Source organism: Pseudorasbora parva, chromosome 21 (genome assembly GCF_024679245.1).
Source record: "Pseudorasbora parva isolate DD20220531a chromosome 21, ASM2467924v1, whole genome shotgun sequence".
Classification (NCBI taxonomy): Eukaryota; Metazoa; Chordata; class Actinopteri; order Cypriniformes; family Gobionidae; genus Pseudorasbora; species Pseudorasbora parva.
Genome location: NC_090192.1, coordinates 24634631 through 24658949, shown reverse-complemented (window position 1 = coordinate 24658949; position 24319 = coordinate 24634631). Strand labels below are relative to the sequence as shown.

Genomic DNA, 24319 nt, shown 5'->3' with positions numbered 1-24319 from the left:
GATAATTTATAATTATAATTTTTTTATATACAATTATTATTATTATTGTTTTTGTTGTTGTCTAAGCTTTACATGAACTCCCCTGGGACCCCAGTTTGAACCCCTTCTGCACTGAAGTACTTGAACTATCCACAAGAGGGAGATATATTACAATTTTTATTTCATACTGTCTCGCTCGTCATACAGATCATTGTGCGTGAGATCTAGTGAAGGATCTCCAAAACCTCCAGATAAAAAGTTAAATATTTTTCAGGGTTTTTTTCCTCTGCAGATATCTGCAATGCTAGGTCATTTCTGCGCTATTTTAAGTTATCCAAAAAGCAGGCAGTAAGCAGCAACCAGCAAGCCTGATGAAACCCATGCACAGTCTATTACATTACATAAACCCAAAATCAGGTGTTGTGAACCTAAGCTCTGTAATCACTGGTCAGAATCATGTGAAATATATAACTGTAAGCTTAAATATAATTGTAAATATATTTTTTTAAATAGCCTATGGTTCTTTTTAAAGTGCAAAACTTTTTAATGCTGAAAAATTGTGTATAGGCTAGCCTAATGAATGACGCATTGACTGAACCTTAAAACCTTCTTATTAGTCCATTAGGAAGATTCTAGTGGTTCAGAGAGATTGACATTTCTGTATGAAACGACTTGCATTTATTACAGCACTTGAATATTACATTTAGGAATAGGATTTTATCATTAAATCTAAATACCTAAATATCTTCATCTTTAAACGGAAAATGTCGTTTAAAAGTATGAACTAATCAATTAGGCTACTGCATGAATCAGTAACCTAAACTCTTTTAACAAATAGCTTAACATGATGGGAGCAATAGTATTTTTTCACTTCATTTAACCCATTTGTGTGTGTTTTCAACACACAAAAATGGCAAAGTATAATTATTCAAGAGAATCTGCACAGACACTGTGATGTAAAAGCGAATGGGCGCGTCTGCACCACACCGTTTTATTAGCGCGCCCACACACATCCACAGGCTATAGGCTAGAGCACAGAGTCGCACACACTCGCCTCGCGGGTTGCAACCGCTCACAAGGTATGAGGTAATTGTTTGGTCACGTGACTCCTGCAGTAGCTGTCAAAAGTGATACAGCAGCGCATCCTTGACCAGCCTGCCCGCTTCCAGCTGATTGGACTGCGATCAGGTGTTAGGGATCATCGAGAAAGTGCAGAAACGAAAAATAGGACTTGTGATAGCAACAACTTATGGCTAAACTTATAAATAAGAATACCAACTGCTAGCTAATAAAACCGGTTTTATCAAGAGAATTATAGTCAAGCCCATGTTTCGTCAAATATTAGCCTATAAACTGCTGTCAGTATGAATCCTGTGTTGGAACATTAGCATAGCTACTTTGCAAACAGCTGTGATGTTTTTACAGTGGTTAATAAAAGCAGTTTATTTAATGTTTAGCCTATAATTTTACCCTTAAATCATTGTTAATGAGATATACATACAACTGAGACAGAGTAGCCTACTGGCCTAAACAATTAAGTGAATCAACAAATACTGTAGGCCTATATTAAATGTATTTGACCTCACGCATAGGCACATAGGCCCTATGTTTGGAAAATAGCAGTACATTATCATTTTCTGAGGTATTTTTCTGAAGTAGCCTAATTTTATGTTCCTGAACTTTTAAGGGATAATTAGTCTCAGTCTGACTGTGTCAGATCACAAGGTGCAGACTGGTGGGATATTTATTTAATCATAGGTGGCTTATTCAGACATAACCAATCTTTATAGTTGATCCCTTGATCCGGAGTTATTACCCCGCCTATGTCGCAAGTCAATCCGCGTTGGGCTCAAGAGTCAGAGGAGGTGAGACTGGGGTTGGAAAGTAGGAAAAGTGGGACAGCGTAGAGGGCGTACAGTGCTGTGCACGCGCTTTTCAGGTTGATGTCTCTCCAACGCGAAGTTTATCGCTGGCTTCCGTCTCGCGGGAGCTGCACGCGTTTGGCGTGTGCCAGTATTTAGAGGGGGAACACCTCAGTCAGAGCCAAATTTGTGAAGCGGGGTGGAGGAAATGGCATTTCAGCTGTTTTTGTAGAGCGAGTGCTGCGGTGCTGCTGCTGGTGGTGACGCCTGAAGGGAGCTCTAATAAAGCGGGCTATATCTCGAGCAGATGAAGATGGTGAATTCAAGCCTTTTATTATCGTCATGCCAAACGGAACCGGCAGCATCATGTTGAAATGCGTGGTTGTCGGCGACGGCGCCGTTGGAAAAACTTGTCTGCTGATGAGCTATGCCAACGACGCCTTTCCAGAGGAATATGTGCCCACTGTCTTTGATCATTATGCAGGTAAATATACCAGCGGGTTACTGCGACATAATGAACGTTAATCAATATTTCACTGTGTATTTGATGTATAAATGTACTTAACATGTATTTATTGGTATTTACGAGACCTCGAAGTCACGTGCATTGTGTTGCGCTTGTGTTTCTATAATGGAAACCACCTGTGGGCTGAGGATGCAACTGGTGCACATCTGCATCCCTAAGGCACGATTCGTCACATTTTCCCTTAATCAGAAATAAAACCGATGTAGGCTACTTTTAATATGTTAATCTTGTTTAAACAAAACAAAAATGAGTGCCTCTTTCGCTTGATTTAGAAATAAATATATGCCTTTTTCACTTGAACAGCTATAAACCATGATTTGCATCCCTCACCTTAATAGAAATTAACGTCACATTTTTTACTTAGGCTACTAAATAAACAAGACTTGACTGACAGCCATTTTCTTAATCAAAATGAAAATGTTTTCAAGTGTCATTGTATTTAAAAGGATAATAAATGGTATGTAAAATAATAATTTTTGATTTTTGTTTTCAGTGAGTGTGACCGTTGGGGGAAAACAGTACCTGCTGGGGCTGTATGACACTGCAGGTCAGGTAGGGTTAAACCATTCTTCTCTCATTTGCCTGAGGCTTTTTCATTAGCAATAGTATCTCGATCAATACAGGCAAAGTACATGGTGCCCTGTTCAGATCCATTCAGAGTCTTTTTCTCATCATATGCATCTGATTTAAAGGGATCATTCATCCAGAAATGAAAGCTTTGTCATCATTTACTCACCCTCATGTCGTTCCAAACCTGTATGACTTAATGTCTTTTATGGGGGAAGAAACGATGATGTCAGGCAGGCTGACAGTCTCAGTCACCGTTCTCTTTCGTTGTGTGGAAAAAGATGTTATATGAAAGGTTGCCGGTTCCTAAAATTCTGTCTACGTCTCCTTTTGTGTTCCACAGAAGAAAGTCATATAGTTTTGGAACAACATGAGTGTGAGGGTTAGATTACAGAATTTGAATTTTTGAGTGAACTGTCCCTTTAATCTCCAAGCCTCTGCTAAATTCAACAGGTGAGTACACACTGCACAACTCTCAAGAGGAAAGACCAACATGTGAAGCAGTGGGAATGCAACAGCAATCTGAAATCTTCCACTGTTTTTGTTTTAAACAAGATGTTGAAAGTGATCATGAAAGAAGGTCTTAAAGGGATAGTTCACCCAAAAATGAAAACGATCCCATGATTTACTCACCCTCAAGCCATCCTGAGTGTATGCAACATTCTTTTTTTCTTTTTTTTTTAGATGAATACAATTAAAGTTGTATTAAAAATGTATTGCCTCTTCTAAGCTTTATAATGGCAGTTAATGGCAGCCCAAACTTTGAGGACCATAAAAGTGTATCCATCCATTATAAAAGTAATCCACACGGCTCCGGGGGGTTAATAAAGAGTTTCTGAAGTGAATTGATGGGTTTTGTAAGAAAAATATCCATATTTCACACGTTGTAAAGTAAAATATCTAGCTTTCGGCAGACCGCCTTCCATATTTAAATTACAAAGAAAGTGTAGTGTCTCTCGCAGTTCAAAATGCTTTACACTTCGTCCAGCGTAATCGCCGTGTCAGTTGTGCTTTTCCGTAAGTTGAATACGGAAGGCTGTCAGCTGGTGTGGATTGCTTTTATAATGGTTGGATACACTTTTTTGGTCTTCAAATTTTGGGCTGCCATTATAAAGCTTGGAAGAGCCAGTATATATATATATATACTCCTGAACAAAATCAAAATGTTAAGACCAGGGGATGCATTGCAAGTTTTACACATTTCGCACTTGTGGATCATAACCAGGTTGTAAGTGCAGCTTCAAAATGCCAAAAGAAGAAACAGGAGCAAGAGACAAAAAATAGAGAGTAGGCAATTTATTGAAAACTGCATGACAAATGAAGGACAATGACAAATCGAGCAGATCTCCTGAAGGCAAAAAGGCTTTCTCTTTTTGAACATGGCTTGAGATGCACAAGCAAGGCCTTTCGCAACCCGCCACCGCTGCTGAGGTTGGACGCAGTAACAAAGTCATTTTACATTTCTTCAAAATCCTGAGAGTTATGGGACAAAAAAGTAAAGTGGTAGACCCAAAAAGAGTTCACCTGCACTGAACCGCAGGATTCGACGTGTTGTCCGTGAAGACACAGGTCGATCCTCAACCCAAATTAAGGCCCTTACTGATGCTGACTGCTGCCCAATAACCATAAGACGTCATCTGCTAGAGAAGGGCTTCAAGAACAAAAAACGACTTCAAAGGCCACGTCTCCTCCCACGACACAAAGTTGCCTGTTTAGAATTTGCAAGGGAGCACCAAACATGGGTCATTGAAAAGTGGAAGAAAAAATTTAACCTGGACGGTCCCGATGGCTTCGAACGTTACTGGCATGACAAGGAGATTCTACCTGAGATGTTTTCTACGCGGCACAGTGGAGGAGGCTCCATCATGATCTGGGGTGCTTTTTCCTTCAATGGGAAAATGGAGCTTCAGGTTGTGCAGGGGCGTCAAACAGCGACTGGCTATGTGGATCTGTTGCAGTGGGCATCCCTCTTGACTGAGGGCCCCCGTCTGCGCGGTAATGACTGGGTCTTTCAACAGGACAACGCTTCAATTCACAAAGCCCGCCTGACGAAGGACTTCTTCCAGGAGAATAAAGTTGCTCTTTTGGACCATCCTGCGTGTTCCCCTGATCTAAATCCCATTGAGAACATTTGGGGATGGATGGCAAGGGAAGTTTACAAAAATGGACGACAGTTCCAGACCGTGGATGCCCTTCGTGAAGCCATCTTCACCACATGGAGCAACGTTCCCACCAGCCTCCTGGAAACCGTCCCATCAAGCATGCCAAAACGAGTTTTTGAAGTGATCAACAAGGACGGTGGGGGTACTCACTACTGAATTCTTTTTTGACACGTTTAGTACTGTTGTGTGTTTATTTTGGGCTATGGTCTTAAACTTTTGATCAGCTGATTAACTGAGTTTTAAATGCAGATTTCAATAAATTGCCTACTCTCTATTTTTTTGTCTCTTGCTCCCGTTTCTTCTTTTGGCATTTTGAAGTAACACTTACAACCTGGTTATGATCCACAAGTGCGAAATGTGTAAAACTTGCAATGCATCCCCTGGTCTTAAGATTTTGTTCAGAAGTGTATATATATATAACTTTGTAATACTAGTAAAAGTATACTTTGTTAAAACTCTGATTGTATTCATCTGAAAGAAGAATGTTAAATCCAACCTGGATGGCTTGGGTGAGTAAATCATGGGGTAATTTTTGTTTTTGTGTGAACTATACTTTTAAGTTGCCATATGGCCTTTTTACATTGTCCTCCAAGGTGGCCTAGTCTGGAGAAATAAGTGTTTGGAGGTTTATCAGTATAACAGGTATCGTACTCTGTGTAGGTACTTCATTAGAATAAGGAATAACTTCACAAAAAGTATGTTTTATATAGTGTGAATGTGTGTCTGGACATATGACATTCATCATGTTGTCATTGTCATGTGACTTACTGCTTCAGTTGTATCACTTCACTGACATTCACAAAGCTTCTTCTGTGGCCTCATGGGGTAATAAAGCTTCCATTGGATGCACACTTCAGAATCTCGCCAGAAGTAGTAGGCCACCTGGGTACTTTTCTACTACTATTTTATGAATAAATTCTGACATGCTACACTTTTCCCATACAGTTTTTTTTAGCCTACTAATAGAGAAGCACACATATTTGAATGCAGCCAATGTCCACATCTAGATTGTAACTTTTAAGTTGTTCCAGTGCACTGTGTGTTGTTTTGCATGAATCTACCAAGCACGTAGATTGAACTCCGAGCCTGATGCCTTTTCGCCCAGGGACAATAATTCAGAAGTGGTACAGGCTTGAACAGTTAAGAAAGTCTATCTATCAGCGTTCACAGTCTTTGATCTCTGAATGATTTATTTATCCTATGGATTCCATGAAACGTTCTTTGCTCTTCTATAACCAAATAAGCTTCAGACTATTTCGTTTGAACAGTTGAAGATGGCTGATTTGATTTAACGTTCCATGTGGTTACAGTAAAGACATCAGTGTTTTATCCATGTACGATTAGTGTGCGTAGTGTTAGTATGGTTTCAGTCATCTGTTATATAGAAAATTAAATCCTCATTTTTCATGCTGTTTTAATGGTGAAATGGACAAAATGATTGCCAGAACTTCAGGACATACCAAATCCATGAGATAAAATCCTCTTTGAAGCTCTTAGTTCTTAAACATAATGGAGTTGTGCATCTGACGCAGTTGGATTTTTTTATTTATTTTTTCAATGATTGTCATCCTTTAAAAAGACTAAATGTGAATGGTGGGCCAGATGTGTAGAAATGTCACTGAGGGCAAAGTGGTGGGGTTTAGTTTTGAAGCAGTTCAAACAACAACAAAAAACCTCCCTCTATCTCCACAGCTGGCACCAGTTAGGGCTGTCTAAACCATGACCGATCACTTGATCAAGAGGATTCATTTAGCTGAAAACAGGAAAGAGGGTTAAATGTAAAGCCGATGTTCAGTGCGGTAGGACAGATTTAAAGAAGCCGTTTACCCAAAAATGAATCGTTCTCCTGTCTTTTAAGACCTTTCTGTTGAACGCAAAAGAAAATGTTTATGGCGCCATGGCCAAGCTGCATTTTTCCATTCAGTGACACCCGAATGATTGCAGGATTTTGAGTTAATAACTTAAATTTCACTCTGTCCCTCACACAAACCTATCATGGCCTTATAGAGCATATAGCTACTCGTATAAGCTACTGTTTGTACTTTTAAGACCAATTCACAGTCACACTGCTCCAACAGACTTCAACACTTCATCAGGTTGTGTCAGATCAGTGTGTTACGCCTATTGTCTTTGGGCAGCTCTCGTTTTTGCCAGTTAAACGTGTTCAATCACCATTTGTCGGGTTTTGGAATGTCTGAGAAGTAACGTACTGTGATCTGGTGACTGTTGATGTCTGTCTGGGCTGTGTGAATTGGTCTTTAGACATCTCAAATCTATAATTACGTTTTTCTATCATTATTATAGTGCGTTTTATTGCAATATTCCAATTAGTTCCATAAACACTCCCTTCTGCATTGGCTAGATAAAAGACCTCATCAGAATTCCCTTTGTATGACAAAGGGTGACTTGCCCTTCACAGACGTGTGTTAATGAGTGTGTGCTCCATAGTCATGCGATTTTTTTTACCTCACTGGGAGGAGAGCGAGTTTTCTGGCACACTTTATGCAGTCTATAACTGGTATCAATCTTGGAAGAATAGTTAGGTGTTCATTTTATTTTAGCTGTTAAAAATAGTTTCAAGGCAAGCCTGCTTGCTAAGAAAGAGGGTGATGCTTGGCTCATGAGCAGATACGTGTCAGTTTGATGTCTTCACAGGCACTCCGTCTGATTGGTCCTGACATGCTAATTGCCTCAGGAGGAGTCAGAGAGTAAGATAGCTAGTGTCAGTAAAGGGGCAAACTCTCAGATGTTGACATCTGTCTCACAGCTCCACCTCAACCATCTAATCCTGACCTTTCGTCCTCTACTCTCAGTCCTCCACCTTTATCTTTATTCAAGGAGATGCTTTAACGGGGCTTTAAGTTGACAGGCTCTTGATAAGCCTCAGAAAGGGAACAGGGCCCCAGATGTGAAGCACAGCTGCAGTTTGCATTGCTTTTTCAATCCAGGAAACCCTCCCACCCCAGCCTACCCGACTGCCTTTTGCCCTTTCTGTGGCTCAGTCTACCTCATGACCAGCCAGATAACTAGAAGGGATCTTAAACCATAAGACTTAAAACATTTTTGAAATGCTCAGATAATATGTTCCTTTTATTCGCAACTGCTTTGAGTTCTTACTGGAGTCTATTTCTGGAATGAAAGAAGGACATTGAGTTTGAGCCACACACAAACACATTTATGTCTTTTATTAGTGAAGACAGGACTGAAAAAGCACACCTATCACAGACTGAGGATATGTTTACACAGGAACAATGAAGTCAAGTCAACTTTATATAGCACTTTTACAATAACGATTGTTTCAAAGCAGCTTCACAGTGTTAAACAGGGTAATATTGCAACAAAATATGATTTGGCTGTACAGTCGTTTTGGAGAAAACAATAATGTTATGCAACTTTTTTTTTCAAATATTTTTTAAAAATTTTTCAAGATTTATTTCAGTACATGGATTCATTTAGCAGACACTTTTATATAAAGTGACTTACAATTGTAGGAATACAACAACTGATTCATCTTAAAGAGGCAATAAACATGAGACGTTAAACAAAGTATACTGTTACTAGTATTACAAAGTTTCAGCCATCTTTCAGGATAGTACATGCTAGAAAATGGAGAGATTAAAGAATCGCAAGAACAGACAAAGGACAAGTTTGTTGACGGATGTGCATTTTCAGCTATTCCCTGAATAGGTGTGGATCCCATGGGTGTGCTGTAGGCGAGCACCAAAGTCTTGATTCGAGTCTTAACCGGAAGCAGTGCAGAGAGATAAACAGGGGTGTGACGTGGGCTCTCTAGGGTTTGTTGAAGACCAGTTGAGCTGCTGCATTCTGAATAATTTTAAGAGGTTTGATTGCACATGCTAGAAGTCCAGTCAAAAGTGCATTGTAATAGTCCAGAAATGGGAAATTAGGCAACATTGCGGCACAAATAAGTTGCTTCCAGTATGCAAGTTCAGTATTATTAGTGTGTGTGTGTGTGTGTGTGTGTGTGTGTGTGTGTGTGTGTGTGTGTGTGTGTACTGCCCTCACATTGGTGAGCTGCTTAGTTATCTCCAACAACATAACACTAATATAAATCAATTGTATATAGTTCTTAAATGTCTAAAATTCTGCACTGCATAGCTTTATAAATAGTAAATATAATAAATAAAATACAAATGAATCATAAACTTAGACAGTGCTTTCTACAGAGGATCATAAAATGAATGGCTGCTTCGAGTTTCTTCTGTGTTGAACTAACTTAAACTGATACTGAATTGAACTGGTTTGGAATGTTACTATGGCAACCATTTTTAAAAGAAAGCTACATGACTAGGCATTTGAATCAAAAGTAAACAAAAAGTGTGTGTGTGTGTGTGTGTGTGTGTGTGTGTGTGTGTGTGTGTGTGTGTGTGTGTGTGTGTGTGTGTGTGTGTGTGTGTGTGTGTGTGTGTGTGTGTGTGTGTTTACAGATTGCCTCATTAATGTTTGCAGGTTCCCTATAGCATTGGGTTTAAATCCAGAATCAACTATCACAGCAAGCCTAATATGATTATAATAATGTATTTATTTGGTTTCATGTTTCTGTCTCTTCACTTGTGCCTTTAATACTGGACTTCTGGGTCCCTGTATGTCATACATTACGTATACTCCAGTTAACTCTTATAACTATCATAACTCCTGTTTTCTGTCCATGAGCTACAATGTAACCATATAGTAAGATGGGAGAGATCGCTCAAACATCCTCATATCGCTTCATTTTTGGAAAATTCAAAGAAATGCTCATTCTTTATAAAGAAATGTGACTGGTAATATGATATTGTAATAGTATTTTTCTAAAATGTGTGCCTGGAGTTGGGTAATGGAGTTGTATTGTGCGTTGTTGTGATCACAAATAAATGGAAGCAGGTGCAACTGAATAAGTATGCTCTCTTTTTATGTGAAATGATATATGTAGTTTGACATGCACTCCTGAACTGGTTCGTTTTTAGTCTGCTCTAGCTTCCTGTGCTGGTGAATCATTGGTATTTTGACGCTGATCTATGGAGGCGTGATGGGTGGGTTGTAGGGTATAGCACTACAGGGCTACTGGCCCAACAGCGATAACGCAGCTTGATTTTTGGCCTTGCGACGGTCAATCTAAGGCTATTGGCCCTAACCGGCACGCAGTTAACCCTGGCTCACGCTGGGCCAACAGTGGAAAAGCAGCTATTAATGCCAGATCAGAGCCTTGAATTTGATGTTGGCAGTTAAAGGGAGCCAATGGATTGAGCCTTAGCGTTCCTCCCACCACATTCTGGATCATAGCAGCAGACTAATAGCAATATAGGTCACTGATATTTTGTGTATACCCACAGACCACATTTTTTCCTATCTCAGGTTTCATTGTCGGGTTTTTTTTTTTTTTGGTGTATTTTTTACTTGGTTTTCCCTTGTGCAGGAAGCCACCTCTATAGCATATGCCCAGAGTCTTATTCAACTCCTGAAAGGAAAGACCTGAACTGCTTCATCTGGCCTGAGTAATCCGCCTGTGTGTGTTTATTCGCTGCACCGCACAGCAAGCTTCAATTAATCTGCATCGTCTGAGTAAACACAGCCATGAATTATTCTCTTTGGCTAACAGCATAGGAGCCCCATTCCTGCTGAATATATTCAGAATATAAAACTTTCTGTAGAAAATCAACCGACCATTACATTTCCTCTTTTATTCTTCTTCAACTTACATAAGTGGGCCTTGTGGGTAATTTTAGCTTCCAGATTTTTCATTCTCTCTGATTCCTGTTGTCTTATGTAAGGAATGAGGTGCTAACAGCAAAGAGACTATCAACTGCAGATTGACCCACTTATTTCACCACAGCAAATCCATACAGATAAACATGACACACATTCACATACTCATTATACACAAGATTGACAGACAAGGATTAACCTCAGAATGTATGGTTTGTCACTCACACACACGTACAGACAGACTTTAAATCTGATCTGAGCACAGGAAGGCATGCATGCATGCAGTAAATGGAGAGCAAAGGGGCTCTGGAGATGAATGTTTCATAGGAACAGTAGTGTAAAAACACTTTCTTTCTCTCTCTACCATATTGGTCTCACTCTCAACTCATCTCCGTGACTCTGGGAATCTTACAGCAGCACTGTACAAACAGAAAAGAAAGACGAGGGCTGAAGGGAAGACAAAAGGCCAAGGCAATCGCATTGATTGATGGATGGATAGATGCTTGCTTTATTAACCCAATGTTGTAAATTGTGTTGCAATAAAAACAGACGCAGTCAATGCTGTACAGTTGGAACACAGAGCAGTGTAGAATATATTAGTATAGATGCTAATATAAAACAAATACTATACAATATATACAAGGGTGGGGTGTGTGTGTTGGGGGGCTGATGTCTGTAACAAGTAAAGGACAGTGACTAAGTACAGATAACAAACACCTGATAGTCCTCCTTCATCCTATATCAGATATTTGCTTTTATAAGAAGCAAAGAATGGAAAAGGGACAGAAGCCATTGTCATATACAGTATGTGTGGAGGAGAAGCTGTGCACAATTGACTGTATTGTCATTGTGTTTATACTCCAGGAGAAATGCTGGCATTCAGAGTCTGTCTGTTGTCAGTGGTATCAGCTGGAGGGAGAGCTTTATGGTAATGACGGCAGCAGGCAGCAGAGAAGGGTGTTTCCAGGTTCACCGCATTAGACTGCTGTCTCGCTTTATTTTCAATCCATTTCCCCCAGCTCTCGAAAGAGCAGGGCGCTCACAATACACAGGAGTGTACACAAATACACACACACACGCGTTTCCCAAGCAATGCCACATTTCATTATTAACAAGCTCTGGATCATAAGCTGTCACAGGGCGTTTTCAAGGGAATGAAGCACTAATATAAAAGCCTATTTAATCAACGTTTTTTTACAGGTAACAATCAAAATGTATTTTAGCTTTATTAGAAGCCAGCAGCCTGTTTCAGATCAACTGACTTTTGATGCTACAGTAAAAACCAATGTAGTGAAAACTGCTCATAATTATGAGTATAGCTTATAGTTTGCCAAGCTACAGTTTCAATATAGTTCTACTACAGTCAAACCTGAGCCACTGATAAAGACAGTTGTGACACTGCCACAGATTGAGAATGCGGTAGAAATGTGTATCGTGGGGCAACCAACCCCCAAGTTCTGTTCTGGGGCTAAACCATATTTTTGTCAGTATCTTCAAAGCACATTTGCTGCTAAGTTGATCAACTTGGGAGGTAGGAGGGAAAATGAAATAAATTGCCATTCCGTCAGTTAAGTATAGGATGAAGAGAAAAAGTGAGCACCTTCTGCCCAACCCACCGAAGCAAAACTCTGTTGTGTACTGGTAAGAAGACCGTTGTATTTTTTACCATAATGCTGTGTAAAGAGTAGACAAAGTACGATACAATTTGATGTGATAAGCCTTTTGTTAATAACCCTCTGTTTACCTGACTGTCTGTGGGCAGGGATACAAAAAAGCAGAGTAGCCATAGAGCTGCCAAAACTCATCATTTGGTGTACTTTTGCTGACAAATAAACTGTTTACTGTTAATATAACATAAATATGAATAATAATTTGAGAGAGAATTACAAACATGCTTGCTGCTTCAATGTGTCCTTGGCAAATTGGTACATGATGCAACTTCCTGTTTCTACCAATTTTTGGATTTTATGTTGAAATCCATTCAGATTCTTGATGGTCGCACCACATGATATGTTATACAATGTTGGTTTGTATATTATGAAAGAAATACAAAAAAACAAGTGCTTTGTAGTTTTATACAGGACTATACAAAACCCTTTGGAAATCATGCCAAATAGTGTAGAAAATACATTTAAATACATTTAGAGTAATTTCAAAGAGGTTATGGCCGGACAGTCGCACCACATGATATTTTGACACTTTAAAAACATTACAAAAAATTACAAATATGTTTTTTTTATTTTTTATTAAAGTGAGTACATACATGGGAGAGGTACTACATGTATATGGTATCTTTTTATGCATCTAAACCAGTTTTTAACTGGAAAAATGCAATCGGACAGGAAATGTAGGTGTCATGTCATGTACTAGCTACATATGTAGCAATCTACACTTGGTACACGACCATACTGTATTAATACACCTAATTTTAATGGATGGTATGCCATCCTATGACACTGATTTATCAGTATTGGTTTGTAATGAGTTAATTAATGATTTAATTGCTAAACAGTGTATTTATTAGGGCCCAAGCCCTGAAAGGGCGCAGAGCCCTATTGTTCTTCTAAGGACAATTTAGCTTTTTCGACTATTCGGGCACTTTCGGGGCCCTTATCATGCTCGAAAACTCTTGAAACTTCGGAGTCTTAACCGGAATCTGCGGCCATCAGGGCCGGGCTGAGGCTGGTACCTGGGCGTGGCAGGGGGGCTCGACAGCGCCCCCTAAAGTGGGGTCTGAAAACATGGTCTATAAATCAAACACACTTGCACGCACATGTATGAAACTCGGTACACATATAGAGCTCATCGGGCCGAACAACTTTCGTGCTCTAAGTTATGAGCTATTATGGGTTGTTCGGAAAACGCATGCTCTGGAATTTGCGATACTCCTCCTAGACGATTCACCCGATCAGCACCAAACTCGGTCAGCATGAAGTCAAGACACTGAGGATGCTAAATTGCGAGCAACTTTTTGATATCTCAAACGGTTAGGCTGTGGCGAGGAGACGAATTTATGGCGAGAAAAGGGAAACAGGAAGTGTGTTATAACTTCTGCATTCATTAATTCATTTTGATGAAACTTCAGCTGTGTGTTCGTTGTAAGAGGCTGATCACATGGATATGACTTTTGTGAGTCAAAGTTATAGCGCCACCAACTGGCAGCAGGAAGTGTGTCACTTTCAAAATGCTTTGAAATCACCATCTTATTTTTACCCGATTTACTTCAAACTTCATCAGTATAATGTCAAACCATAGCAGATATAAAGCTGGTAAGCACTTCCTGATATTGTATATACTGTTGCCACGGCAACACATCAAACTATAACATTCTTTTTCGCTCCTTTTGAGACTCTTAAAATGCTTCAAATTACATGAAACTCAACACACACATCAGACATGCTGTCCAGTAGATATGGGCAAAGACTTAAAAAGGGCATGGTTGAGGAGCTCAGTAGCGCCATCTTTTAACAAAAGTAATGCAATCTTTTGTCAAAAGTGGGGGGGTTAGTTTTATCTTCAGTCACCAAACTCTGTATATATATTGTTCTCTTTGAGCCGAACAACTTTCTAATTTACAGTCATTAGCTCCGACGAACAGGAACTCAGATATTTAGGGCTTAAGGTGTGAGGACCTTATTGTAATTGCTAAAACCATCATTTTTCTTTTCCCAAATGAATTACATTTTTGAGGGCCTAAACACGCATGAAAACTCATGAAACTTTGCACACGCATCAGAAGTGGTGAAAACATACATCTGATATAGGTTTCAGAATTAGGTGTGGCAAAATGGTTCGATAGCGCCACCTACAAAATTTAAATTAAGCGTCATTCGCGCTACCATTCATGTATGAGTATGAAAATTCGGTAGACGCATTCAACAGCCCAATACCTACAAAAAAGACCCAAGGCGCCAAATCTGAAAAACCAACAGGAAGTGAGATATTTTGAATTTTCTTTGGTAAATTGGTGCAGTTTTTGCCATTGCCAGACGTTGTATTTTAACAAACTCCTCCTAGAGATTGAATCATATCAACATTGTATTTGCACAGTCTAATCTAAAGGCCTTTGTGGTGTTAAATTGGGAAGATCTTGAGTTTTCCCTGAAGGGTGTGTCTGTGGCGGCCTCACAAGTGTTGATGTTTCGCCATGACACAGGAATTTGTTGTACCTCAGGCATACAATGTCCGATCTGCCTCAAACTTCACATGTTTGACAAGAGTCCTGGCCTGAAGACATCTACATTCCAATATTCAGTCAAAGTTATAGCGCCACCAACTGGCAGCAGGATGTGTCACTTTTTGAAAAAAAATTAAATCACTGTCTTACTTTCACCCGATTTACTTCAAACTTCATCAGTATAATGTAAAAACATGACAGATATAGACATACGAATGGATTCCTGATATTTTATAAACTGTTGCTATGGCAAAGTGTCATTTTAATTATTTTTTTGGGTGTTTTTGAGACTTAGCATGCTTGAAATTGTGTGTGTGTGTGTGTGTGTGTGTGTGTGTGTGTGTGTGTGTGTGTGTGTGTGTGTGTGTGTGTGTGTGTGTGTGTGTGTGCGCGTGTTTTCTATACATGGGCTTTACAGAAGGTCATTCTGTTTTTGAAAAGACACGTCTTAAAATTAATTATTTACTGATAAAAATCAAATTGATTTAAAAAGTAAATTTCACATGATTTTCTAGTTTATAAGTTGTCTGGGTATCACCAGACCAAGCTCAATTTAATATTTGATCAATGAGCATTATTTGAATGACTCTGTATGCAATTGGATAGTCAACTAAACAGACTACTAAACTCGCCAATAGCGTGCCAGGTGAATAAGTTAGTCTGTGATTTGTTCCCGCAAAAGTGTAACAGAAGCAGTAGAAATGAATGTACAGGTTTTCAGACTGTGTTGCAGGGCGAAGTCAAATCGCTGGCAGATCAGGCTGGGTTTACCCAGTCAGTCTAAGTAAATTTTATAATAAAGTTTATAATAAACTTCCATAAAATTTAGACGCGCATCTTACTCTTACCTGACACTAATATTAAAATCATTGCTGCAGTTTCTGTGATTTGGCTCCAATTGGTAATTTTGTAATTAACATTTTTTTATTGGATGCTACAAATATTGAAATGAAAGCATGCTTAATTGCATAAGATTGTAAACAGCTAAGGTAGGTCAAAAACACATGTAGAGAAGTGTTAGGATAATACAATATCACCATTCGGACGGTATTCTGCGCTCATTTAAAATTGATGTGACATCATCTGACATGAAACTGATTCATTAAATTGAATTGATCTCATAGATGTGACTGTTGTGGTTCGTAGTCATAGCAGCACCAACTGCTGCAGTTAATGTGGTGAATCCAACTTCATTTGTAGGGCACTAACAATATAGTTTTATATAATTCGTTTAACAATTGTGTTAATAAAATAAAAAGACCATGAATTAAATACTGGCCTTCTGGACTTACAAAATTGAGCTGCAAAAGATAACTTTGCACATATTTGAAAATTACCTATTATATCATATTACATTAGAATTCATCTATATTTAAATTCCATCATGGGTGTGGCTTGTGGTCATAGCGGCACCAGCTGCTGCGGTAAATGTGGCATATTTGAGCAATTTTAAAATACTCTCCTGTTTAAATGCATATTGCCTGTCTTGCACAATTTGCCTGAAGCCACCGGGGTGGTGGTGCCACCGGCTTGGGCCCGTCATCGCTGCTCGCAGCTTTAATTATTTTGTGTTTTCATAAGCAGTTCAATGCTTGTGTACCCCCTGTGCAAATGACAAACTAACATACTGTAGTTCATCTTTCCTTACTACTCCGTTCTCTCCAGTAGCAACAGGCTTTATAATTGAAAAAATAATTAATTTCCATCCATCTGTCATTGTTTGGACAGCAGGTAGTACCACCCCAACCCCTCACCATTGTTTGATCGTGTTGTCGTCTTCAACCAGATTGTGCCTTTTGAACAAAAAGATTGTGCTTCTGTTTGTTGCTGCTAGTGGCTTGGAAATAACACATTTCACCCAAGCGGCAACCTCCCGCGATCTCTCTTGAAGCCAATACGGAAGTAATGTAAACTGTAATTCCTCAACTGGCCACTAGGGACAGGCTCCAGAAGGGAGCAGAATCTCATTGAGCCCCATGTTAAAATTCTCAACTTTAAAGCAGAAAAAAACATGTTTACAGCCTGGTACAAATTGTGGTTTTGGCTTATAAGGCTAATTTTGATCTTCATGACAACTCTGAGGGGGGTGAATTTTTTTCTAACTTATTCGTTTCTGTTATATTAAGCCTTAAGGTTCTGCATAATTAAGGGCGTGGTTACAAGTGGATAGCCATTTATCCGCCGTCTATAGTTATTGCGTCACCTCAGCTCCGCGCACATCCCGCCTTTTTGCCCATTTTCTGTTATCCGGGAGTGGCACGCGTTGACTCGCTCACAAGATGGCAACGCCCAGCTCGCCCATACTTTAAGCTTCAGAACGGCTTATCAGAATCCTATGGGTGACGTCACGGACACTACGTCCATATTTTTTTACAGTCTATGATTTCACCTTTAAGTTAGTAGCATCTCTACATTTCATTTGGACTCCCAACACAGACATAAACTTGTGTTAAATGTGCTTTCTCTGGTGGTAGCAGGAGATGTGGGTGGATGATGTGTTGGCTTATTCTGCATTCAGTTTTGGCAAAGGCCAGCTGTAAATAACACCATCCCTCTCACCCTGCCCCCTGTAGAATGTTTGAACAGGCCAGAGGATGGGTAGCGAGTTTATTTATAACGCAGTCAGCCCACGGGGCAACATACACTCACACAACAGTCTCACTTACACCAAAGATGCACCTGCTCAACTTTGTTTTGTCAGGTTATGTTGCAACCAACAAATCTTGATTTGTCAAGTGGCAGGGACAGGACGATCTCCCGACAGCAGAAGCAAACCGTCTCGGCTGTAATTCTTAAGGTCATATATCGCAGGTTCTTATCTCAGACACAGAACGACACATTTGGCCTTGAAACATTGACAGTTGCAAGTAAAAACAGAAGGTTTATATCGCTCGCCAATCTTCTTGATGGATAAGCGATTGTCTGGCTGTGTACTGAGTGTTTGGGTATTTGATGTCACTAGTGGTGAGTTCTTCCCAGTGTCCTATGGCCTAACCTGAAGGTGAGGTCAAATTTACCAGTGAATTTTCTTATTGAAATTTTGCAGGCCAAATCTAGCAATTCTAATAGGAATCCATGAAATCTGGAGTTTTGTGTGAAACTTTCTGAATTAGTAATGCAGGACTGAATTTACTGTTTTTTTTAAATGGCCATTTAACAAGTGATGTACTGTAGGGCTGGGCGATATATGGCCAAAAAATAAAAAATCATATATCTGATATACTGTAGGGCAGAATGGCGATACGGTATAATTTCAATCTCAATATTTTCTAGATTTTTGACCAATATTGTCCTACAAACAGTGTTCATACTGATGGCTATGAAAACAAACATAGTGAATGTAACTGTGTAGTCTATGATAGCCTATTATTTGCAAAAAAGGGTTTTACATTACATTACAAATTACGTTTTATGTAACATTACAACCTAAAAAAGTTAAATTCACTAAACTAATAATAATAAAAATATATTGGGCTTTTGATTACCCTACAATAGTCTCTTTACAGTTATTGCTAATGCTATCATAAAAGTACACTTATTTGCAAATTTGAATTTCTATATTTCTATCTGTTCACCAACAACAAATATTTTAGCAAAATGTATATTTAGTCTGAATTATTGCGAATAATTCCTGACAGCAAAATGGAAATATTTACTTCGCTTTCAAACATTTACAGATGGAGAATGTGTCTGTCAAATGTAAGTTATGCACTGAGGAAATAGTTTTTCTCTTCAGTTTAAAGATTATCAATGGAGTTATGATTGTTCCAATCGCTGCACAAGTCAAGGTTACTTATGATAACCCATAGAGAAAGAAAAAAAAGTTACAAAGTTGCCTAAAAAAAAAAAGTTACAAATCTGTCTGTCTGTCTGTCTTTTTATATGTATGGAGGCCTATGAGAACAGTCTGTGCGAATCTCAGCCAGAGTGAAATCATCTAGAAAGAGGTGGTACTCCAAAGAATGTGACTTGATGCTGATTGGACTATACTTCTAGAGGCAGAAGAGTCTAGAATAACAACAGCTATACCCTAACCTCTGTAGTTTGAAAAATTCCTCCCTTTGGTGGTGCTTTGCCCTATCGCCCTAATGAAGAAACCACCCCCTGGAAATCAGCACATTGACCAACAGAAAGCTGCTTGGTTTGAAAGTGTTTTTTGTGTAAGCTGTGCTTTACTCTCGTTTTTTTTTTTTACCACAAAATTTCACTGAAATGTCTCTAATGTGACAGCACATAAAAGGCTTATACAACCCTGAAGAGTATCAGGACTCCAATGCCTGGTTTCACAGATAGGGCTTGGATTAAACCGGGATTGGGCCTTAATTCAATAGGGTTTAGTCTTTAGGGGAAGAAAATATTATATTTTAGGATATGCCAGTGTTAGTTTTTTTTCAGTTAAACAACTCTATACATTTTAGGTTGAAGCCTTGTCTGTGAAACCATGGGAAAGTTACAGAAATTCACAGAAGTACTTTTCACTCGCAGTCTTCTGTTGTTAGTAACATCCCTCGTGGTTCAGATGCGAAGGTGCTCCTAGATGAGAGACGTCATGGTAATTTAAACTCTGAAGCTCAGAGACTCTCCGGCTCCACATTTCTGAGGTTTCATTTCTTTAAGCCCAGGACTGTTCCTGAGCGGTGCCTGTTGCGAATGAAATGTTTGTACTGCAACGCATGGCCAGCGGCACATGCTGTTATAGTTTAGACACACTCTCATTAGAAAGAATAACCATGGATGATTACACACACACACACATACACACAGATAGAGAGAGACACGCACACTGTGTGTGGAGACACACAAACACACATTGGAAAAAACAAGGTCCCAAAAATATCAGTCACATGTCCCCTGTAAATCCAGGCTTATCTGTTGTAGTGTCTGTGGTTTAAGGTTTCCAGAGGACGTCGATGCCTCTGTGCTGTTTTAGAGCACGATTGAGGAGATGGAGGAAATGCTATTGAGTGAAATGTGGATTTATGGGTCACGAGTCATAATCTAAATCGTATTAATCTCTGCTTGATCATTAGGGTCCGTGTAATATCTGGTTGCTTCTTAAGTGATTGCTGATAATGTTTCATTGCAGAGCATTTGTGGACTCTGATTCAATACAGCGGTGGATGCTATTAGTTAAGTTTTGTGGATAAGGGAAGTGCAATTTTTTTTGTATTTAAAGTGGATTCATATTAAGGGTACTTTACTAAAGTAAATATTTCTGAACTTTTGAGTGTATTCCTGATGGTTTCACTTATGAACCGTAGCAGGCTCTGTACTTGTTTTTACCTATTGTCTTCTGGTCTGACAGGAGGACTATGATCGCCTGCGACCCCTGTCCTACCCCATGACAGATGTCTTCCTCATTTGCTTCTCCGTGGTGAATCCGGCCAGCTTCCAGAACGTGAGAGAGGAGTGGGTCCCTGAGCTGCAGGAGTACGCGCCCAACGTCCCTTACCTGCTCATCGGCACACAGGTTTTCACACTTTGCTACACTTACAGCACAATAATATTCTGCATACTAGCCCTTTTGTAATTGTTTGTGAAAAAGTGCACAAATTGGTAACAAACATTTGGAACACTGCTACAATACATTGCTATATTGGTGTCCTGTTATCATCTTGGCCATAAATATCTTATAAAAAATTCTTAATTTTTGGCAGTCTAATGAAATGATCGTACATAAATGTACAGTAAATATGCAAATAAAGTTGTGATATATAGCAAATCTTAAGTGCCTTTAGTCCGTTGCAAGTGTTATACTATATTATCACCCGACTCTTTATAAATTGGATACATGTTCAACTTTATTTGCATGAACTGATTGATTGCTTGTATCATTGTAAAATGTAAACTGTATTATCGCCCAGCATTAATCTAAATGTATTATAAATAATTTTCTGTATTGTGAAAAGAGCTAGATGCACTGATAATGGAAACTCTATCTGATACCGATAAGCTTTCTTATTTGAATTTGACATTTTCTCTAAATACATGAAAAATACAACACTTAAAAACAAAAATCAATCATTTTAAATGCTACAAGTAAATGAACTATAAAGAATAAAAATCAGGACTGTCAATCGATTAAAATATCTAATTGCGATTAATCGCATGATTGACGTGAGTTAACTTGCAATTAATCGCACATTTTTATCAGTTGTAAATGTATCTTAAATTAATGTTTCATGTTTTTAATGAACTATAATTACTCTAATCAACATGGTTATAGACAAATATGCATGCTTTATGCAAATGTACGTTAATTATTAGTGAAACAATACTCAACAGAGCATGGTCTTCATGAAGACTTTAGCCTAAGCTTAAAAATTCAGAATAAGCAGTGATTTCTCTCATTTTAAGAATATAAATAAAGGGAGGTTTTACACAGGCAGTTTAGTTTAGAGCAGGGCACAGTTCGTATGAAAAATTGGTAATGTGAAAGCGGACCTGAGAGCGCTCCAGTACCACACCATACCTGGAGGAGGTCCATATTCCATGAGTAGAAATATAGTGTGTCCTCTTCAAGATATGCGCGTTTTCTATTGGTGTGTGTGTGTGTGTGTGTGTGTGTGTGTGTGTGTGTGTGCCTGTTTAAGTGGTTTATGAGGACACATATTTGTATAACTACATGGGTATTACACTGGTATTACACTATAAATGTGGTTTATGAGGACATTTCAAATGTCCTCATAATTCAAATAGCTTTAAAAACATACTAAATTATGTTTTTTTGAGAAAGTAAAAATGCAGAATGTTTCCTGTGATGGGTAGGTTTAGGGGCAGGGGCAGTGTAAGGGGATAGAAAATACGGTTTGTTCGGTATAAAATCAATTACGCCTATGGAGAGTCCCTGTAAACCACATAGACCAACGTGTGTGTGTGTGTGTGTGTGTGTGTGTGTGTGTGTGTGTGGGCGTGCGTGCGTGCCGAACTGTGCGGTGATTCATGCGAACAGTGTGAAAAACACGGACTTGGGAGCGCTCTTGTTCAGAAAAGTAACCCGCGTATTAGTTTTGACCGATTGTAATGTATTTAGTTCAATACAACACATGTACTGTAAGTGATCATGGTGTTAATTATTTACCTCGGACATGAGGGAGAGTGAGCTTGCAGTGTATTCGCGCATCGTGCTCGGACTGCAGATAATTGTGCTCAGTGTAAAAATGCACTTTTCTTTCGACTTGGAGTCTAATAAAAGTTGTACAGAAAATATGGTACCTTATGTAGGCTATAACTGCACTTGTTTCAGAATAGTAATGTTAATGTTAACCTCTTTCGTCCCCTATTTCTATTTGCTGTTGCATCCTTTACGTCTATGGCTTATCTCGATTTCTCCAACTACGGGCTACGCCACGAATCAAACAGAAAATGTGCACTGTGTTAATCGCGCATGAATAAAAATGTGTGCCATTAAAATTTATTTGCATTACCACGTTATTAAAGCATTCATTTCGACAGCCCTAATAAAAATACATAGATTTTTGAGATTTGCTGAAGATTACATTTAAAAATGTTATTAAAGATTAACTTTAGGTGAGTGTTAAAATGGATGGTAAAAGATAATCTAAACAAGCATGCAAAATTAAATGTTCATTACCTACAATGTTCATTATCTATATGATATAGTGTGCATCCCTAGTGTACTAATACAAAGATAGAGCAAACACATTAAAAGTGGGGTAAGTGCTTTCTGGTAACCGTTATTAATGTTGTAAATCACCAAAACAAACACGCCCCTGTTTTGATAACTCCGCCCCACATAAACATGTAACAGGTAATGATTAGAGGCCTGTTGCATAAAGCTAGCTGAACAAACTCTGAGTTTCAGAGGTTTAGGGTTGACAGATAAATCCAACCTGGTTTCAATCGAGTTCAACCATTTCTCAAAGCTCTGTATAAACTTTCTCTGTCAACTCCGGTTTATTCCAGAGTTGGCGATCAACTCTGAAGCGCGTGCACCTGAAAGTGTGACGTGCGGCAAATAGCCAATCACAGTGTCCGTTTGATTCACTTCTCTTCTGAGTATTGAGAGAAGCAGCTGAAAGATGATCTGACTATATCAATGCATGATGTGAATCAAATAAATATGCCTGTTCACAAAGAGCTTAAATAAATACACATTGTTTAAAATAATTATGAAAGCATGTATTATATTTACATTATTATTTGGCTACTTGTCAATTAATATAACATTTATATGAACATAGTATATGAATTCAAAGTGATTATAATTCATATAGTATAAAAATAATAAATAATTGGCACCAAAAGATTGAAATCACTCATAAAGTTCTCTCATTATAAACTGCTTTCATTCGGAATGAGAGATACAAGGGGTGTGGCTTTATTGCATCTTTACTGGCAGCTGATTGGTACCTGCCAATCAGAATAAAACCTGCCCAAGAGCAGGTCAGCCGTGTAGTGTAAGTTACCATGGTGATGAACACTGATAAAAACCAATTCACCTTCTTGAGCCCGAAAAACCAGAGTTTGCTCAAACTAATCTCGAACTTACTGAAACAAGCTTTGTGCAACAGGTCATATGGCAGAATCTGTGTTAATCCAGGTTGAATGTTCAATGAAAAGTTAATTTTTCCTGATTTTATTCATTTTGAAGAATACTTAATCTTTATTGTGCAAGTGAGATAAATAAATGCTTACATTTAGTCTAGAACTACAATAACCTGTTCAAACACAACACCTTTGCACTTACTCTCAATTTTTTTCAGCATGGGGAGAAAAGAGCTGTCAGTGAAATGTGAAAAAGTAACTTGCATTTTTTTTGTAAATTTAAAAAGTAATTCGTTACTTTACTAGTTACTAGGAAAAATAATCTGATTATGTAACTTAAGTTGTAATTCGTTACCCCCAACACTGCTTAGGAGTATTCTATCTTACTTGTCGGACACATTGTGTGAGCTGATGGCTGAAACAAACAGTGAGGAGGTGTGGACGCTCCATACAGTGTGGAAATGAATGGGTCTTTATCATCGCTGAAGTGAACAACAATACGATCGCAAATGGACAATCAAGCGAACATGGTACACAAGCATATTTAAGCAAAAGCCAGCATATATTATTCCTGTGAAACAAAACAAAACCAATGTTACTTGCCTATTTAAAAGAAATTAAAGCAGCCTCTGTGTCCAATTGCAGGCCTTCGCTCCTTGAGTTCTCTCTAGCTCTGGAAAGCTGATACTTCTTGCCTGATCGTAAGCCTTCTTTTGTTCCACAGACATTTTCCCCTTTTTTCTTTTATCTGCCATCTCTATCTTTCTGTCGTCACTCCTCTAATGTCCGTCCTGTGTCATGTCTTTTGAATAATGACGTGCACTAGGGCTGT

The 24319-nt window shown here is 38.8% G+C and overlaps 1 protein-coding gene across 1 annotated transcript in view; it reads left to right on the top strand.

The window, feature by feature from the left end:
* Positions 1–1640: 1640 nt before the first annotated feature.
* Positions 1641–24319, top strand: part of rhoq (ras homolog family member Q) — a 28565-nt gene continuing 5886 nt past the window's right edge. The window contains exons 1-3 of the mRNA XM_067430374.1: positions 1641–2325; positions 2861–2919; positions 20285–20449. Coding sequence (XP_067286475.1) covers positions 2184–2325; positions 2861–2919; positions 20285–20449 — 366 coding nt within the window. The 5' untranslated portion in view covers positions 1641–2183. The remainder of the gene's footprint in view (positions 2326–2860; positions 2920–20284; positions 20450–24319) is intronic.